A 16,897-nucleotide genomic window follows, 5' to 3' on the forward strand; every position below is an offset into this window, starting at 1 on the left:
ACTGCAATTTCTTATAGGTTTGTTTCTGATGCATGCTTGCCAAAACAAGAGATGTCTTTTGAAGACCTTATAAAAATCAGAACCTGACAGGTTTAATAATGGCCTTGAAATCAAAGCCTAGTCCTGTGGTTAGTCACACAAAAATAATATGACATTGAAATGTTTTAAATGCATGATTAAATGCAAAGGATCCTTAAAGTTTTTTAGCATTCTTGCTTTTTGCTAGAATTAGTGTGGTTAAAAGATATGAGATACTTATAGTGCCTACTTATTATAGGTTTTTAAATTCAGAAGTATAATACAGATTCTGTCACACAGGATTTGACTACAATCGTAGGAGGAAATCAGGGAAAACCTGTTTCTGAATATGTATTTTTATATTTTGTAAATTTCTTACTATATAGGAACTTTCCCTGTATGCCAAACCATTATTTTTTTAACATTGAGATAAACTTTGAATTATTTGAGCTGTATTTTAAACATGCAGCATATTTGCCAATAAATACCGATACTATTTTATCTTTGTACTTGCTACTGTAATGTAGTTTTTGAAGGTGTACAGTTGCATTACAGTTTTCATATATTCATGTTGATATTATATTGTCTCATACTCGTGTTGTCTTGTTTCTTTCTGTTCTATTGCAAACAGTGCAGTATTTTAAAAAAAATCTTTAGGTGGTAAAAAACATTAAGATTTCAATATATGAGTGCTTCTTGATGTTATTTATTAATTACTTATTTCAACCAATTTTTTTATTCAACATTTGTTTCTTCATAGAGGCAGCAAGAGAGCATTTGATTACATTAAAATTATAAACTCTGTACTCATAATGAATTCAGTATAAATTCTAATGACTGGCATAAGCTAAGACTAGATCAAGTCAAACAACTTAGGTGCTAATTTGCAATTTGACAAGTTTTGACATGACAAGAGTCTAAATTTTGTTTGCTTTTATACAGATAACCTACTGGAGTCAATGGAGAGAATGAGGCAGATTTTTGACTTGACAACTTTTAACATCAATAAAAATCTCATTTAGGAGCTCCTACTCAACATATTCTATTTCTAATGGGTGCTCTTGTAATTGAATTCAATAGGCTTTGATTCAAGCAGCATTCAAGTTCTGTGTGAAGTGAAAAGCAACTGAAAAAACCCAAACCACAGTAGTTTAGATAAAATATTTGAATAGAAATTCTGATCTTGGTAGAAGCCCCAAGGAAAAAAAAAGTATTTAAAACTATGCTGTCTAATCTGAAAAAATTAAGTCTTGAATAGAGTTATCATCATCCTGAGGTGGTAATTTGACGTCATTACAGAACTGAATAAAAGTATTGAAGTTTTTCTTTTAAGTACAGTGCTGAATTTCATGGAGTTTTGATATTTGATTTGAGGATAATTGCAACATGTATGAATACTTTTTCAATTTAAGTTAATGATGTTATCTGATTTTTAATTGATTGTTTTATCCCTTCTGAGAGTATTAAATGAGTTGTATGTAAGGTATGTTGAAGTTCATTGGTATAATTGACATAATTTTTTCAGAATTCTTTGTCTGCATCTATGGTAAATACTTTTAAATCGTGTAGAGAAATGTTTAATGAAAAATCTTTAGGCTCTCTTTTCAAATCATAGTATTATTATCCCAGCTTTCCAAGCGTGGTCCTTGAAGCAGTGAGTTATAGTGGGAGTGTGTGATCTGTTTTCCTCCCATGGAGTGCAAAGTTCAGTACTGTCAGTTCAGCAGTGTAGTATGTGTTATCTCATAGAAAAATTCAAAAGAAGACATCAGAGTAATTCCAAAATTGCTACATTTTATTGCTGTTTTTCTTTCCTTCATAGTGTTGCTATGTAGACTCTCTTTCTTCAGATGGTTTTGTTAAAACAGACCTCAGTTATGTTTGAGAAGAGTGGGACTGCAGCCCTGGGGCGATGCAGTGAGATAGGGCAGAAGCAGACACTGAAGACTGCAGTCCCCAGTATGCACTCTCCCTTCTGCTTAGCAAATGTAGCCAGCTGCTAGCAAGCCGTTATTGCCAGTCCATCTCAAAGAAAATCAATTTGTTTTGTTTCGGTTTGCTTTTGTTTCTCGCTCATTATTTATAACATCCGTTTGTCATTTTTGTCATTTTGTAGAGCTTCCAAGAGCAGCTGTCAGGATCTTAAGCAACATGACATTCCTTTTTGTGAGTTTGTCATACACAGCTGAGAGTGCCATTGTCACAGCTTTTATTACCTTCATTCCCAAGTTCATCGAGTCTCAGTTTGGCATCCCAGCTTCCAATGCCAGCATCTACACTGGTAAGGCATTGCCACATAGTATATAACCTTGCAAGAGTTGCTGTTCTTTGGCTAATGAAATGAATCGATGTAGGAATGAACCAAACCCATGCTTGTTTGAGCAGCTGACTGGATCCATCTTTGTGCATTTGGTTAGATTTTCAGGCCATTTTTTTGTGTTTGCTATGTGTTTAGTGAAATGTAAACCCGTTATTATTGTTAAAGGGCTGTTTTTTTTTTTTTTGCGTAAGCCCGGACAGACATTTTCTAATAAGTTAATGGTCTTCAAGGGGGGAAAAAAGCAACAAAAACAAGCTATAAAATTCATAGGCATTATTGCAATTTGTGTGCCTTAAAAGATCTTTTAAAGCTGTTCTTATTTGCTGTGAATTTTACTTCCTCATTGATCTTTGAAAGATTCTAAACTTTTTTTTTTTCCCCTCAGTGGCAAGTTATTTATCTGTCCCATCCTCCAGGATGGTGGTTTTCTCCTTATTTATTAACACTGAGTGCACAACAGTCTAGTCAGGAGAGGTCCCCAAATCCTTTCCCACCTGTCATTTCAGGTCTGAGCTGTGTCTGCAGGTGTGGCTCTTCACTTGCTGCCACAGCAATGCCAACTCCTAACAGAGCTACAGACCACAGAATTTTAAGCTTTGTACTGCTCTGGGGGACAAAGAGATGGGAAACTTCCTAGGGAAAAGGGACAAAATGTTGTGCAGAACTGGGCTTATGTTATGCAGATCATCTCCCTTCTTTCCTTGCTGTGTCAAAGACACTTGTCTTTATAAGCATCTTTTGGCCTCCTCCATAGTGCTTCCCATGTCGAATAGCTGCTAACTGCTAGGCAGGTTAGTTCTTTGCCCTCCCATACTTCCAGATATTGTGCCTGGAAGGAGTGATGGAGTGGAGAGTGAGTTGTGGGAACAAGGGTGAAGTATGGGGTGAAGCTGCCCAGGGCCATCAGTCAAGGAAAAGACAAAAAGTAGCAGAAGAAAGAGAAGGCACAGAGACCTCATGTGGGAATTATTTGTCACCTGCAGTGGCTGGAAGAAATGCAAGGAGTCTTTCTAGAGTTCAGACGGGAGACATCAGAGAAGCACCATGTGGTGACTTCTATTGGAGAGCTTGCTGGGATGAGATTTTCTTCAGGGCATGAAATCTCTGTGTTCTCTGTATAAGGAGGAAATATTGATTGATGGGACCGTGATTCTATCTGAAGCATAGGGTAGTTACACACGCATAGGAGTTTCACTGTAACGAGTCTTGATGGGATTGCTACTCTCTAACTTGCTTCGTTCTCAGGACAAACCAGAAACATTCTTGCCAGACAAAATGTCCAACAGCCAGTACATTAAAAGAGGAAAAAATTACGTGACTCTGTCCAGGGTGCGAAGCTACTGTCAGCTGTTGTTCTCCCTGTTATAAATTACTTGATGAAGACTATTATAATGAACCAGAAGAAGATGAAATAGCTCAGGCTGGATGTGCAACACGGACAAGTGAGCACTGCTTCCGCAACCCCAACTCCTAAATTTAGCATTAAAGTCAGAAGTTGTTATGAATTTTATGCATTCTTTTTGTAGGAAAAATGGGAAAGAGAAACTTAGGAGATTCTGTGTTTAATTGCTACTGGCTAACCTAGTGAAAGACATGTTCTGTTTACAAACTTCTGGTTAGCAAAAGAAGGACTTACGTGTTGTTTATATTACTACATCTATACTTCATAAGTGCATTGTCAGCTGAGTTCATGTGCTTGCTGAATCTCTTAATGTAACTGATGTGAAGTTTTTATTGGTCATTTTCTGTCTCAATTCATAAGCAGCAATTCTTTAATTAAGTGTCAATTTATTTCTGTTTTTAAACAAACCTGGCATTAATCATCAGCAAAAATGCCATGTGCCAAACTTCATGTCTTGAACTTGTACAGCTTGTGCTGCAGTCTTGTCTTGCTTGAAGTTTTGTTTTCCATGTGTAGAGCAGGTGGCATTTAGCCTCCTGGCTTTCTTAAGTCAAAAAAGAAGAAAAAGAACTTTGACTTTAATCTACAGGTAGATCTTAGACAAATCCAGATTAAAATTTCAGGTGCTTTGCTGGCAGATTTGCTTGTGACAAAGAGAGTTACAATTCAAATAATCTGTAATTGGAAGAACTGCACACTATGTATTATAAAGCACTATTCTGGTAACTTAGGCTAAAAGGCTTACAAATGCATTGGATCTACCTTTAGTTTTAGAAGAGATATCCCAGACAGAATTGGTTAGAAAATCTCCACGGTATTCCTCTTGGAAGTGTAGCCTATTTAGCAGATACTACAGTTTTCTGTTCCCAGGCTATTAGTAGCTGTTAAGATCATCTTTTGCCACTGTGGAAGGCCTCAAGTGCCACAGCATCCTGACAACAGCAAAAAGGACAAAGCCTGAAAATTGTTCACTGAAAGCTGATATTGCCTTGGAGCACTATACCCAGGAGTGTATTTAGCACACACACAATCCCAGTAAGCCAAACTCGTTATAAAATGATGGAGAGTGGAGTGCAATAGCTTAGTATCAGATCTTAAGCTTTATTACTCAAAATGCCTTTGAAAAAGAAGAATGTATGTTCTGATTAGGAATACATGCTTTGCCCTGGAAGAATGTCTGGAGGTGCACTGTAGTAGCTGTATGTCTTTGACAGTACATCACTTCTGATTTCATATCCCCTGCAGAAAGAGAGGGGCATAAGGATGAAGAGTTTGTACTTAGGGCAAAAGAACCTGTCAGGTTTCCTGACATGTAGAAGGGAATGAGTGCTTCTCTCTGTTGCCTTCACCACAAACAGTGAAATCTGCTCCTGCTCTTCCAGTTTCTCCCAGAGAGAGAATTTTTCTATCCCCAGTATGGAGGAATTGATCTTTATACTTCTGTGTAGGTTTTCCTCTACCTTTCCATCCTCCTGAATGAGAGCAAGCCTTGGCAGACAATTTGCTTATGTTCTTCTCATTTTTAATGTTCTGATTTTCACAGTGCGGCAAGGATGGATGAAAACAGCAATGCAGTGTAACTCACTAATGGGAGAACCAAGTTGTTCAAATTTAATATTTATGTGGAATGCATCTTTATTAGTAAAGACCTAATTTAAAGACCTTCTCACATGTCAATGAGAAGCAAAAGCCAGGGGAAGTGAAGAAGTCCAAGATGTTTGCTAACTTAACACCACCTCAGACCCCGACAAGTGAGGACAGCCCGGTGATGTGTTGCTGAACTGCTACCTTGTAACTGCAGCAGCAGAGCAACAGAAATTTTGTAGGCACATCTTTTGTGTCTTAAACTGACTCTTAATACTAATTCTAATATCTTAATTTCTTTAATCGTGTTTGGTCAGTTTACATTCCACATGGCTGTGCTGGGATAAATCGGATGAATCGGGGTGCTGATGTGGGACAGTGCTATTCAGCTTGAGTAAAGGATCCAGAAGGCAGAATTTGCAGCCAGGCTCATGCGTGCACTCCCAAGGTGGGCAGGCTTTTGGGGTCCTGCCTGAAGTTAACACTTGTGCTTCACTGGAATTAATCATGGGAGTAGCAATAGGAAGATGCATGTCCAAATCTGGATTTCTTCAAATTTTCAGTAGTTAAACTGGAGCAATGCGTAGCCCTTCTTCCCATTCTAAAATAAATACAAAGCAATGTTTCTGTTTGTAAGTACAATAGTTCCGTTATAGTGTTTTGGCTGCTGGTAATATCATAAGGAGGCTTTTATTAGTTCTTTGACAACACTCCAAAGGTTTGAAAAGTCTGACTCAGTTTGCTAGCAGACAATGGAGATCTTAGTGCAGCATTTGCATTCATCTAATTAAGGGAATGAAACCAATATTTATGTTTTATACCATTTCTATAGGTCCTGTTCTAATGTTGCTCAAATTTCTTCCCGGCAGGTGTGATTATTGTCCCAAGTGCTGGTGTTGGTATTGTCCTAGGCGGCTACATTATAAAAAAACTGAAACTTGGTGCAAGAGAGTCTGCAAAGTTGGCTATGATCTGCAGTGGTGTATCTCTGCTGTGCTTTTCAACTCTCTTCATTGTGGGATGTGAAAGCATTAATCTAGGGGGAATAAATATACCTTACACAACTGGGTAAGTATCTTGGAATCATCTGTGGCAAACCTAACTTTTTCCAATAAGGCTGATAAAGAAATGTAAAAAAATGGTGACGGTTGATGTACTGAAGCAACCACATATTCAAATAAGAATTTGGTTAGCATAAACACACGCTGTTACTGTGTGGCCCTTCAGTTTTACATCTAGTTTATATTGAAGCTTGTGTAATAACTCACCTTTTCAAGGGGTGGGGAAATGCATTAGAGTGGACTTCAGTGATTTTTACAGGAAAATAAGAATAGTATCCTCTGTAGATTGCTCAGAGTTTGGTTGGTGTTCCAAAATGTTCTATTTTATGCTCATTAAATTTATGAAAATACTAAAGGGATTATAAAGATTATTTCTAAATAGGTTTATTTATTATGACCATAATAGTGTCTTAGATGTGCAGCCTATTCGAGAGGAGTCACTTGGGCTTGTGCTGTTGACATCAGTGGTGGGCTCTGCCTCTGAACCACTTACTACTTGTATGAATGCCCTCCAGCACTTGCTGGATCATCATCAAGACAGGAACTAGATCATAACCCTTAAAGACATATTAAGAATGAAGGAGGTTGTGATGAAAAAGAAGGTGTGGATGCAGAAAGGTGCTGGGAGTGAGTGTTTTAGGCTGTAACATTAAGAAATGCATGGAAGGGCATTTTGGAAAAATGAAGGATATTTGGAAGGAAGGCAGCGTGGTAAAATTCATGAGACAGTGTTTCACTGGAAGGTAATTCCTCAGAAGCCTGATCATTAGCTTTTATTGTCTTTCTTATTTTGTGCATTAGCTTTTCCCCAAAATTGCCGCCTTCATGTAGCTTAAACACAAGAACAGAGTAAGCATTTGAAGAGCACAAACTAACCTGAAGCAATGGTTTTCCCTTTGCTTTTACATTTGAGACAAAATCTACCTTTTATTTACAGAAAGGTGGTGGATATCAGATCCATTTGAATGTCTTGCTTTTAAGGCTCTGGACTTTTAACATTTTCAAGTTTAGAACAGAGAGTTGAAGAAGCATGGAGCAGGAAAACAGGGATTAAAACTACAGTGGGGCAGTAAGCAAGCAAAGTGAAAAACAGGCAAAATGGGAAGCAAGAGAGGAAGAAATAGGCACTGTTTACACAGAGAATATTTTGCGTTGTGTGTAGCTGGGTGTTACTACATTGCTGTCAGACCCTAATCTCAGAGCAAGGAAAACCAGCAAGTGAAAGTCATGAGCTGATGGAAAGCTGTTTTACTCCTTTTTATTGTTAATACATAGCGTTAAAGCTGGTGCTGAGGGGCTGACTGTAGAGGGGAGCAGCATGGTGATATATCCTCATCTGAGCATAGTGGGCTGAAGGAGAGAATGGGGATGGGAAAGGTGTGGAACGCTTTGATTGTCCACCTTCTGTTGGTTTGTGACAGCCTGTGAACATAGATGAAGAAATGAAAATTGTTAGGAATTAAAACATAAATTTCAGATAGCAATTCATTGAACTATGTGTTCAGTTGTCAGAATGCCCCTGCTTGGCTAATGAGAAGGCTGTAGTTTTCTGTTTGTGAAAAAGTGCTATTTAATTTAAATCTATTTCTAAATTGAAGACAAGGCAAACTATTGCTATGTAACACATACCCTTCATACTGGAATTGTAAGAGTATCTAGGTTTTTTTTGCAGTAAGTAATATTTGCAGACATTTGCAGTAAATACATAGCATGAATTGAAATAGGCATCTATTCACAGCTGTTCTGAAAATCTGCACTAGCATTACTTGTTTATCACCTTCATCTAATTGTTCTTATTGAGAAAACCAGTGAGAGATGGTAATAGCAAAATTCTTGAAGGTGTTCAGGTATATGAACTCTTTGAAATCAGTATAATCATCAGTATGCTTAGACTGTAATGTCATCAGAAACTGAGAATACCAGCATGTTATAAAGCATGATTCAGGAGTTTGCAGCCCCAACCCTGTAAGATTTTTTTAACACAGAGATCAAATCCAAAATTATTATCAAAATGATAATAAAGAGGCAGCACTACATATAAATTTATCTTGAATATCTGACATGATAAATAATCTCTTAATCCTCATGGTCAATCACTTGATAGCTTGAAATAATTTACTTGGTAAGCAACTCTTTAACTCAGACATCAAAGAATGTTATTGTTCCTGTAGCAAAAAAGCATGCTTTCATTTTGAGGTTTAATAAAACACATACTTCATTCTCTAGTTTTAATGCAGTGCAGCATATGGACATCAAAGCCATTTCAACAGGCTAGATCGGACAGGAGAAGCAGTACAGCTATTTGGTTCAGAGTACGTCTTGCACAATGCTCTACCTTAACATGCCTGTGCCAAGTCTGATGTTTGACCTACCTGTACTGGCAGCAGCCCAGAGATCTCAGCTGCATTGGGCAGTGTAGACACCCTGCAGGAGAATCTTCTCAGGACAAACATCTTCAGTTCTACTGTTCTTTACTTCTACATTTAAAAAGCAGTTTTTTCCTCTTCAATTAACTGAGCCTTAAACCAGTACAGAGAAGGATAAGCTGAGTTTTTGTTAACATAGAAGTATGTGTATACCAGTACTCAGCGAAGCAGGCAATGATATTTCATAATTCAGTATGTTTCATAACTCAGTATTTTTTTAGCTGTACCAGCTGCAAGGAAATGGATGGGACCTGAAGGCATGCACAGATTAGAATACATTTGTGAGGATTCTCTGCTGTTTTATGTTGGGCACAAGCAGTTTTGCTGTTGTTGTGTCAGCAGTTCTGTAATCAGGAAGGTCAAGGGCATCTCTGTATCACACATATCAGCATTTTAGAACCTGTTGTTCCATGACCCAGCCTTGTCTTTGAAGATGTATTTGATATTTGAACACAATGTAAAGAGCCTTATGTCAGACCACACTATGGCATTGCTTCTCGTGCACCATAACCAACATCCAAATGGGAAGTCCTGTGTCAGTGAATTGTCTCCTTGTGCAGACAGCTTTTGAGTATCTCCAAGGAGGGAAGCTCCACGGCCTCTCTGGGCAACCTGTGCCAATGCTCAGTCACCCTTGCAGTGAAAAAGTGTTTCCTGATGTTCAGAAGGAACCTCCTCTGTTTCAATTTGTGCCCCTTGCCTCTGGTTCTGTCACTGGGCACAACTGGAAAGAGCCTGGCTCCATCCTCTTTGCACTTTCCTTCAGGTATTTGTATATATTACTAAGATCTACCTGAGCCTTCTCCAAGCTGGACAGTCCCAGCTCTGTCAGCCTTTCCTCAAAGGAGAGATGCTCCAGTCTGTTCAGCCCCTTACTGGCCCTTTGCTGGAGTCTGTGCAGTATGTCCATGTCTCTCTTTAACTGGGGAGCCCAGAAGTGGATGCTGCACTGCAGATGTGGCCTCACCAGTGCTGAATAAAGGGGAAATAGCAGAGATCAGCTGCTTCTGTTGTTTGCAGACCTGTCTCTTCCATGTTTTCTGTTATATTCATAGTGACAGATTCCTGGATTAAGCAGTTCCATCTCTTGCATTTCTGGTATGTAATAAATCAAGACAGAACCTTTTTGGTCGTTTTCTGTTGGTTTTGGTGCAATTAAGGTTTAGTTAAAGCATGCAATTGACTTACTGAGGCACCTCACATAAAAAAAAAATAAATTCTGTTCTTCCTCCTGTACCACCCGTTTGGGTTTCTGTTATTCTTGTATCTTTTTCAGTCCAATCAGCCAGTTAGATCCCTTAACTTGAAATCAGTGACTAATTGGATCAGAACAATAATAACAAAGAAGGAATCCAGCTAACACAGTGAGAGGGACCCTTGTTTGACAGCTACACAAAAATTGCATCATAGCTGCAATTCCAGCTGCTTGCCAACAAGGAGACTGCAGATCTCTGCCATCCAGAATGTCCTTCAATTCCAAACCAAAAATACTGCTATCCAATTAAGATAATCCTTTTCATCATATAGCCTGATATTAAGATTATAGAAATTATGTGGAGAGAGGTTATCTCCCTTTTTATTTCTTTGGTCCTGTAGTTCACAACTGTGATCTAAATAAATATGAATAAAACCATGTGCAAACCAATTCTTTGTTCAGACGTTACCAAAATACAGTCAGGCCCTGTTGTTTTGGTTTTTTTAAAAACTGCATTTCATTTAGATTGTAGCCTCATGGCAAGAGAGCCCACCTTTTTTTCCCAATATGTGTGCATTGACTGCCAGCACAATGAGGTTTCAGTCCAAAGCTGGGTATCTGAAATAACAGGTCACAGCTCTAAAATCTCCAGGCAATAAATCTTGCCTTATACTTTCCCTTTTTTTACTTTCCCCCTCTACCACAAGCCTCCTATGGAGTAGTACTTGGAGAGAAGAGCAGGATTTAGAAAAAAAAACGGTTAGGAACTAGAGTCCATTTATAGTTAAGTCACATCTAATAAAGGTGTCCTCTTTATTAGATTACTAGCATCATGTCATGGAGACACAGAACAGTCCCCCCAAGAAGTGAACAAGTGCAGCTTGTCAGATGGGACTCTGTTTTTTGCCCCAGCACTCATACTTAGCAAACTTGTGGCTGAATCTTATTAATGGAAGGAGCGGTGTCATTGTTTGTGACTGAAAGAATAGTTCAGGAAACACTGTCGTTTGAGGCTGGTTTCTGTAGTGTGCTCTTGGATGATGGGTATCCTCGGCAGCTGAGTTGCAGCAGTGCTGCAAGCGGACAGCATCTGCACCTGCTGAAACAAGCTGTGCAGCTGTTTCTCAGATATCCTGTGTGTCTGCAGCCACGGGGGCATTGAAACTGAGCTGCTTTCCCCACAGGCCAGCTCGTGTGTAGGACTTAGCTTTGGTGCAGTTTCCATAGGAGCGTGTTCTTTCTGACCAATGCAGGTAAATCTACTGCATTGTGCAGTAATTCAGGGATCAGAGCTCTGTTTTCCTTTGTGGAGAGTAGGCAGCCTCCCAGTATCAGAAGGCAGGATTAGTAGAGTACTTTGGTTCAGCTTACTGATGGAAAAATACATACCTTCAAGCAAGAATGATCCCCTTCTGAGGGAAGTGTTCACAGAAATCTGTTGTAATATGTGCTATATGGTAGATCATTATGTGATGAAAATGGGGTTACACAGATACGCGTCAGTAGAGATTTCAGGTCCCCAGCATCTGAATTCCTTATCCTTTGTTAGTTTCCTATCATTGAAAGAGGAGTGAACAATGAGTGAAGGTAATAAAGATGAAAACATGAATCTTACCAACTGCCTGATAATGAGCTTTTGAAAACAGATAATAAATGATTTTGTGTATCACGTGTTCATGAAAGGATGAGAAAAACATCTCTTTGTGTACAAGGCATTTGCTGTAAAGAATAAAAAAAAAATCCCCCAAATAAACCTTACAGTGGTTTGCTGAGGTACAAAAGGTGATAAAAGCTGGAGAGACACAGCTTGCAGAAGTTATTAATTTAAGTATATTTACTTTGCATATGTGTAAACTTAAGTATTCTTCCGGGGCAAACAAAAAAATGCCCCTGAGATTAAATTATCACAGTGGTCTCGGTTGAGTTTCCAGTTTCATGCTTCTCATTTCTTGCCTGCCTGATTTCATCCACCTTTATTTTTAAGCTGATTTCCTAACTTCTGTATGATGGCAATGCTCAGCAATGCAGCTGAGGCATGTTAGCTATGTAAGTGGAGCGAGGCGGCGGGGGGCTCTCCTGCCTGTGGAACAACATGACCCACCTGCTGCTGAGAAGGGTTTTAGGTGTTGGAGGGGTAAGAGGTTCAGAAGAATGTGTTTCACATGGTGGGAGAAGCTGAAGAGGGGAACCCAAGCTGTGCCTTTCCCAACAGCCTGGGCTGTCCCTGGACCTGTCCACGTGCAGGGTGATAGAGCCCTGCTGGCAGCTGGGACGTGGGCATGAGGGTCTCCCAGGCAGGTTGAGTCATCTCCCTCCTTAGCCCAGGTATTCAGGCATCTGGGACATCCAGCTCAGCAGGCTGCCTAGGAGTTTGTGGAACTCCAAAAATGCTGCCTGTTGGTGTGAAAAACTTCTGTCACTGTGCTGCTGAAATCAGTATTTTCCTGAGGAATGTTTTGGTGATTTGGTGTTTTCCAGCTGGAAGAGGTTCTGTTGGTAAGTTACTGGAAAAGTCTGTCTGTTGCTGTATGATGTATTGTGCATATTGCTTTCTGGAATCCAGTGTGATATAATAAGACAAGTTTCAGCTGATAGCTGAGAAGGCGACAGAACCAGTATCAGTACTGGATATTTAATTTCCTGCTCAAGCTGCAACTTGTTTCTAAAACTGTGCCTTGTTTGTTTATGGCACAAGAAAGAAAACACTCAGAAAGGCTTTGCTTAATATCCAACTAGACCATAAAAGTGTAAAGTGGCTCCAAGAGCTAAATTTGTGAACTTGATTTGTGTGATCAGTAGAAAGTCAATAAATATTTAAGAGGTACTTAGTAACATTTGATCAGCTGCAAAAGTGCCCAGCTGGAAAGACAAGCATAATCAGCAAAAGGAAATGGTGGTGTATAAATACTTTAAAAATGAGCCAAGTGGAAGCCACTAAGCAGCAGTCATACTGCTTAGGGTCACCGATGACAGGAGATGAGGTGACAGACGACACAGGTGACAGTCACTGTGTGTAGAGTGGCTCCCCAGCTGAGTCTCTGATCTAGTCGGGTGTAGAAGATGGGAGCAGAAGAACATCCTTTGTGGTCCATGCAGTAGCTGGGATGCAGCCTGATGCTAGCTGTTTACCTTCACAGTGGCCCTGCCCACACAATACAGACGCGAAGACAAGGCAACAGCAGCGCTCCTGGGGCTCTGCAGGCATGGCAGCCTGTGAGCATGTGTACAGGATCTTGAGGGTGCAGCCGCAAAGCCAGTCCAGGTTCCTGTTCAGCTCCTGCCTGGCTGAGGAGGTGCAAAAATTCCCTGGGTATCTATTGATCTGCTTACAGCAGAGATTCTTGAGGTAGTTTTAAACAGCAGTGGCCACTTTTTGAGCAGTTGAGAAATACCAAGAGCAGGGCAAACAAGGCAGCACCGTTTATTCAATATTATGCTGGGGTGCCCAGTGCGGAGAGGGTGTGCATACCGACATAATTCCCAAAGCAAGGTTTTTGCTTATGGTGTACGTGCACATATTCATGCCCCAACAGAGCTCAGTACTTAGCTCTGTCTGGTTTTGCAGATTCTGCAAGGGTCATAATGGCATTTGTTCTCAGAAGGTTAGGTCTTCTGTGCTGGACTGCCCACAGACCACAGGCAGAAATAGGATGGTGCCTGCAGCTCCACTTACCACTCAGGTATGAGAAGTCAAAGGGCACAGTCTTGTCCTGGAGTTGGGTATTTTCATATTTTCATACCAGTCTCAGGTAAAGGCCTTCAAACTTTGCTCCTGCAACCTCTTCTCTTTATCCTATTCAGCCTTGCATGGATTGCTTCAGTATTCTTTGGAGCTGGGTTTTCATATCTAATCAGTGGACTACTGGATAAACAATGCAACAAAGGACACTTTTTGCTTCCATTTGCAAAAAAACTGTCAGCTAGTTTGAAAGTATCGGGCAGGAAGAGTTGGGACAGCTTTGTGTCATGGAGCCAGGCAGATCCAGCCTCTTGGGAGAGAATCCAGAAGCTGTGCCCCTCTGCGGACTGAGGCCAGAGTGATTGTAGCCATCAGCTGCAGCATCTTGCAGTTCGTGAAACACCGGTGAAAAGTGGCACATGGAGTATTTGAAGTAATCTTTTAAACTAAGCTAATAACCCGCCAAAGGTTTCTGGTATCATGGTAATAAAATCCACAAGAAAAAGAATTATCCAAAACCGCATTCTTAAAGCACCACCTTTCTTCACTGTTCAGCCACCAGGAGCTCTAGCTATCAAAAACTTGTGCATTGCAGTCCCTAATATTCGGGTCTGCACGGCCCTGTCTTCTGACCTAAATAAACTAGATCGCTACTGTTGTGACCCCCGTGCAGAAGGTAGAGTGCATTGACAGAAGAACTCTGGGACATGTTTGGAACATATGAATTCTTCCCCAAACCCAGATTAAGCATATTTTGTACTCTTCAGTCTCAAAGATTAGAATAGCTACCTATTCTCAAGGACTACTGTAGTGAAATAAGCTGTTGTTTATGTTTTGGCCAGAGTTCTCCAAGTGACCAAGCATAGACTCTTGTGTGGTTTTAAGGAGCCAGATAGGTGCAGGTGTTTAAGCTGCTGTGTCTGAAAGATGGGAAGGAAGCATCTGAAATATGTCCAAATCCATGAGGGATGTAAGAGTAAGCAAGAGAGGAACTTCATAACCTGCTGAAAGGAGATTTCCCTTGGAAGAAATGGCTTCAATCCTGGTCCCTGCTCCAGGTTTTGCTTGTAGATATGGCAGTAAAGAGTGATTGGTGAGGAGGCGTGGACAGTATTGAGATCATGTTCAGCTTCAGCAGGAAGGGTGGAAAGAGACACCATTCTGGAGCTTGCTGATGAGAACACCGTCAAGGAGATGAAGGCTTGTATGGCTTCAGGTTGAGGAGGACCCGGAAGCCCAGTGTTCCCACCTTAGGCAACTTCAGAGTGGATGAAGAGGAGGTTCCTCCTCCACTTCAGAAGAGTTCTGTTATAAATCCATGAAGTGTGGTTTGTTTGGAGAATGCTATCAGCACAAAGGGGCAGCTTTTTGCTCACTGAGCTGTCTCTAGCGGTATTTCTGTACAGTGTCAGGGCGCAGAGTGTGTCCCCCCGCACTTCTATGAGCATGGTCACCTGAGTTAGGGAGTTAGCTGGCTGAGTCCCAGGGTCAGCTCTGTCACTCCTGAGGGCTGTTGTGAAGAAAGCTGGAGGTGAGGGCCTGCCCCTCCTTTCTCTTGGACTTGCTGTATGATGACTGGACTGAGCTTGGCTGTGATTGTTGTCTCTAGACCCAATTCTGATCTGGTCTTGCCATCACTCTCAGCTCCCATCTCACCTTCCCTGGCCAGAGTGCCAGTCAGAAAGCTGTTGGAGGGAGGTCAGGGCACCTTCTGATTTTTTTGAGATCTTCAGAAGTGCCACCAGTCTTGATTCCTTACAGAACCTGCCTTTCAGATTTTGAGACAGGGAAGGACTAAAATCTTTGAGGCTTAGGTATTGCAAATTACAGCCCATAAAATAAGTGGTTTGAAATTGACTTTCTATCATCTGAAAAACTTGTGCATTGCGATAGCGAATATTGCAGTCCCTAATATTCAGGTACTTTGAGACACAAAATAACACTTGCAAGCCTAGAGTGCAGCTATGACAAAGTAATATAAAAAAATGGGGGTTTTCCTAAGTAACAGAAGAAGCTTCAGGTGAAAATATTAATATCAGCTACTTTTCAGTTTTCAGTGGCTTGGAATTGCCTTATGCAGTGAAGAGGGAGCGTGGCTTCAGAATGCAGGAACTGTGATTTCTTTAGACAGAAAGGTATTTAGGAAGTAAGAGCTAGGGTCTCTAGCTTCAGCCAACCCTATTGCTTGGAAATAGATTGGTATAAATAAGGTCATTCAGGTAACTTTCCCATTGCCTTAATGTATTCTTGTTGCTGGCAGTGTTTCAAACCCAGATGAAATTCCAAATGAGATGCAGAAAATTGAACCGGCAGTAAACCACACTGCAGACTCTTGCTTTTCCACTTACTAAATTAATTTAGCAACCTGAATCAAGACAGAGAGCATGGCAAGTGTAGTAAAAATAGGTATAAACATAACATAGATAATTTAAAAGTTCATGCTTGTTACAATTTCGCTGCATAATGACAGCAGAAAATAACTTACATTTCCAGGTGTGTCTGCATATATATCTAAGCAGAACAGTTATTTTCTTTTCGGTACCTGAGCTAGCATGTTCAGTAATAGCATGGATAAAAAGTAATACTTTATGCCTATGCTTCAGGTACCTTCCAGCATAATGCCTTCAAGTAATATTAGATGTGTTTAGATTAGTTAATATTGGATGTGGTTTATTTAATTGCAACTACAAGATTTCACTAGACCTTGCAAATATCTTCATGTGAGCCACAGGAACACCTTAATTTTATTTTTTCAGGAACCTTCATGTGTTCAGAATTTACAAGCAAAGTACTAGAAGTGGGAGCTGTCAAATAAAGCTACAAAGAGCCAGGTTCAGAACAAACAACAGCTCTTGTAACAGGCCGCGGACAGTCAAAAAATCCTCTCTGTTGGATATTGTAGATGCTAAAAATTTACTGTCAGTGGGAGAAATGCAGGGGAAAAATGGGGTTTATTAACTAGAAAAACACATCAGACTTAGAAAATATTTTGGGCTGAGGCTCATTAAGAGGCTGCAAGAATACTCTTCTGGGGGAAGTTTGCTGCCCTCTTCTTGCTGTTTCCTAGTTGTCTTCTTATGGCTACTGTTTGAGACAGCATACTGGTGAAGAGACAGCCGTGGGCTCAACAGCCATTTTCATGTGTCTGAATGTTTCACAGAAAATGTGACTGTGTTTTCAATTAGTCTTTAGCCAGCCAAGGAAAAAAAGCA

The 16,897-nt window shown here is 40.3% G+C and overlaps 1 protein-coding gene across 1 annotated transcript in view; it reads left to right on the forward strand.

The window, feature by feature from the left end:
- SLCO5A1 (solute carrier organic anion transporter family member 5A1) overlaps positions 1 to 16,897 on the forward strand; it is a 95,130-nt gene that overhangs the window by 59,425 nt on the left and 18,808 nt on the right. Inside the window, exons 6-7 of the mRNA XM_080378669.1 lie at positions 2,135 to 2,299; positions 6,194 to 6,392. Coding sequence (XP_080234795.1) covers positions 2,135 to 2,299; positions 6,194 to 6,392 — 364 coding nt within the window. The remainder of the gene's footprint in view (positions 1 to 2,134; positions 2,300 to 6,193; positions 6,393 to 16,897) is intronic.

Source organism: Falco punctatus, assembly GCF_963210335.1.
Source record: "Falco punctatus genome assembly, chromosome: 3".
Lineage (NCBI taxonomy): Eukaryota > Metazoa > Chordata > Aves > Falconiformes > Falconidae > Falco > Falco punctatus.